Below are 2,093 nucleotides of genomic sequence, written 5' to 3' on the forward strand. Positions count from 1 at the left end.
TTGATTCTCTAGTAAGTGTTTCGGAGTTAGTCCATACAGATTGCTAATCGAAATATTGGGTGGTGTTATTAGACCCCCGCTTTTTCACTTACTCGGATCAATGTGTCTATTATTATGGAAATATAAATAAGTCCCTGAATCCACAATTAAATAACAAGGAATTCTCATCTATACAAGAATTCTCATCTGAACAAGAACTCTCAGCAGAGCAGAATTCAATCAACCACTCATAACTCACTCGAACTCAACAGTTCACTTGCAGAAATCACATCCACAATCCTCGATCATCATTGATCTCACACACTTCTTTGCTCCCTCCTACAGATCGACCCTCATCTCTCTTTGTGTCCGAATTGACTCTGGAACGGCCATTATCTTGGTTTAGGTCGGAGTTCTACAGATTGATCTCTCGAACTCAAAGCACTCCCATGTTGTGCATATGTTTGCTAAAGTTTTAGGCAATTTACTTGGTCGAGGAGTCTCCGCCCGTACGCTCGAGTCTCCACTTTCCTAAAAAATCAGCAAATTGTTTTCACCCATCAACAAGGGGATAGTCCCCTGTCTAGTGTTACACTAAAGACCGCTCGTTCAGCTGAACAAGTGTATGGACGAGTAGAGGGTGGAAGTGGAACCTCTAATTTGGTCTAGTTGGTAGTCACTCCTTTAAAATGAAAAAGTGACACTACCCATAGGATTTTCTCCAAGAGCACCTGCAGTCATAAGAGGGGAAAAAATAAAATAAAAAATTAAACTGTACTTAGCTTTAAGCTTTGGCTTTTTCTGCGGACACGCACTGGTAGACGAAATGTTATACCCAAAGGTGCTAAATGCTTGTGTGAGAATTTCAAACATGATTTATAATCTCGGTCGCAAAGAAACGAACATTATAAAAACGTTTCAAGGAAATTCGGGCGCAAGTTATATGTAAGTTTGGGCACAAACACAGGTTATATGTCTGTTTGGAATCCAGAAGCAATTTATATGTTCATTTGAAATCCATAAGTTACTTATATGTCCTTCGAACCCCAGAAACTCCTAATATCTACGCCCAGATGAAGACACACGTTAAAATATTGTGTCGCTATATTTGGCAATAGTTTTATTTAGGTACCGGATGTGACCTAGCCTTCTAGTTTTTATTTATTTTAAATTTTATGGCTTTTTACCTCCCCTCGTTGTGGTGCAAAAAAAATGCCAAATCTGGCTTTTTATCACATGACTAAGGTTGCTCTAGAAAGGAAGTAAAGCATGTCATTTGGCATTTGGGCTCCAACAAATCACCTGGCCCTGACAGGTTCACAATGAAGTTCATGAAAGCTATACGGGACATAATAATAGAAGATCTTATGGATGTGGTTAAGGAGTTTGAAAACTTGGGGAATTTGTTCTGGATTTTCAGTTGCACCCGCAACATCACTCTAATTCCTAAATGTGAAGGGGTTGTCAATATACACAACCTTAGACCCATCAGGCCCATTAGTGGGATCTATACTATCATCTCGAAAATGCTTGCATACATGTTAAAGAAGGTATCTCCCTTGATTATCACAGACTTCCAAGGAGCTTTCGTTGAAGAAAGGCAAATCACTGGTGCCATCTTAATTGTATCTGAGCTGATTGACTCCAGTGAAAGAGATAAAAATCCTAACATGGTTTGTAAGGTGGTCCTGGAAAAGGCTTTCGATAACATTAGTTGGGGTTACATTGACAACACTCTTGTAAAATTTGTATTTGAATACAGATGGATATGATGGATTCGTTGGTGAATATCACATGTGAGATTCTCCATTAACATCAACAGTGAAGCGTTTAAACTCTTTAGAAGTGAAAAAGGTATCCGCCAAAGGGACCCAATTTTTTCTTTCATGTTCATTATGATTATCGAAATGTAGTCTGCGTTAATAAAAAGAGCTGCAAATTTAAACTAGAGCAATGAGACAATAATAAACCATTACAATTTGCAGACAATCTTATTGTGTTCATCGACGATGTGGAGGAGCAATTCAGAAACTTGAAAATATTATGTTGCCTTTTTGAGCTTATTTCTGGGTTTAAAGGGAATTTCAGCAAAAGTGCACTTGTGAAAGTGGGAA

At 38.4% G+C, this 2,093-nt stretch overlaps 1 protein-coding gene across 1 annotated transcript; it reads left to right on the forward strand.

Moving 5' to 3' along the window:
- Window positions 1-1,301: 1,301 nt before the first annotated feature.
- On the forward strand, window positions 1,302-1,751 carry LOC113359683. Its single transcript, XM_026603276.1, has one exon. The coding sequence runs from the start codon at window positions 1,302-1,304 to the stop codon at window positions 1,749-1,751; it is 450 nt and encodes a 149-aa protein (XP_026459061.1).
- Window positions 1,752-2,093: the final 342 nt, after the last annotated feature.

The sequence above is a fragment of the Papaver somniferum genome, chromosome 3 (genome assembly GCF_003573695.1).
Source record: "Papaver somniferum cultivar HN1 chromosome 3, ASM357369v1, whole genome shotgun sequence".
In the NCBI taxonomy this organism is placed as follows: domain Eukaryota; kingdom Viridiplantae; phylum Streptophyta; class Magnoliopsida; order Ranunculales; family Papaveraceae; genus Papaver; species Papaver somniferum.

What these genes read in the sequence shown, in the direction of transcription:
- LOC113359683 (XM_026603276.1), top strand. Translation starts at nt 1,302, where the DNA reads ATGAAGTTCATGAAAGCTATACGGGACATAATAATAGAAGATCTTATG.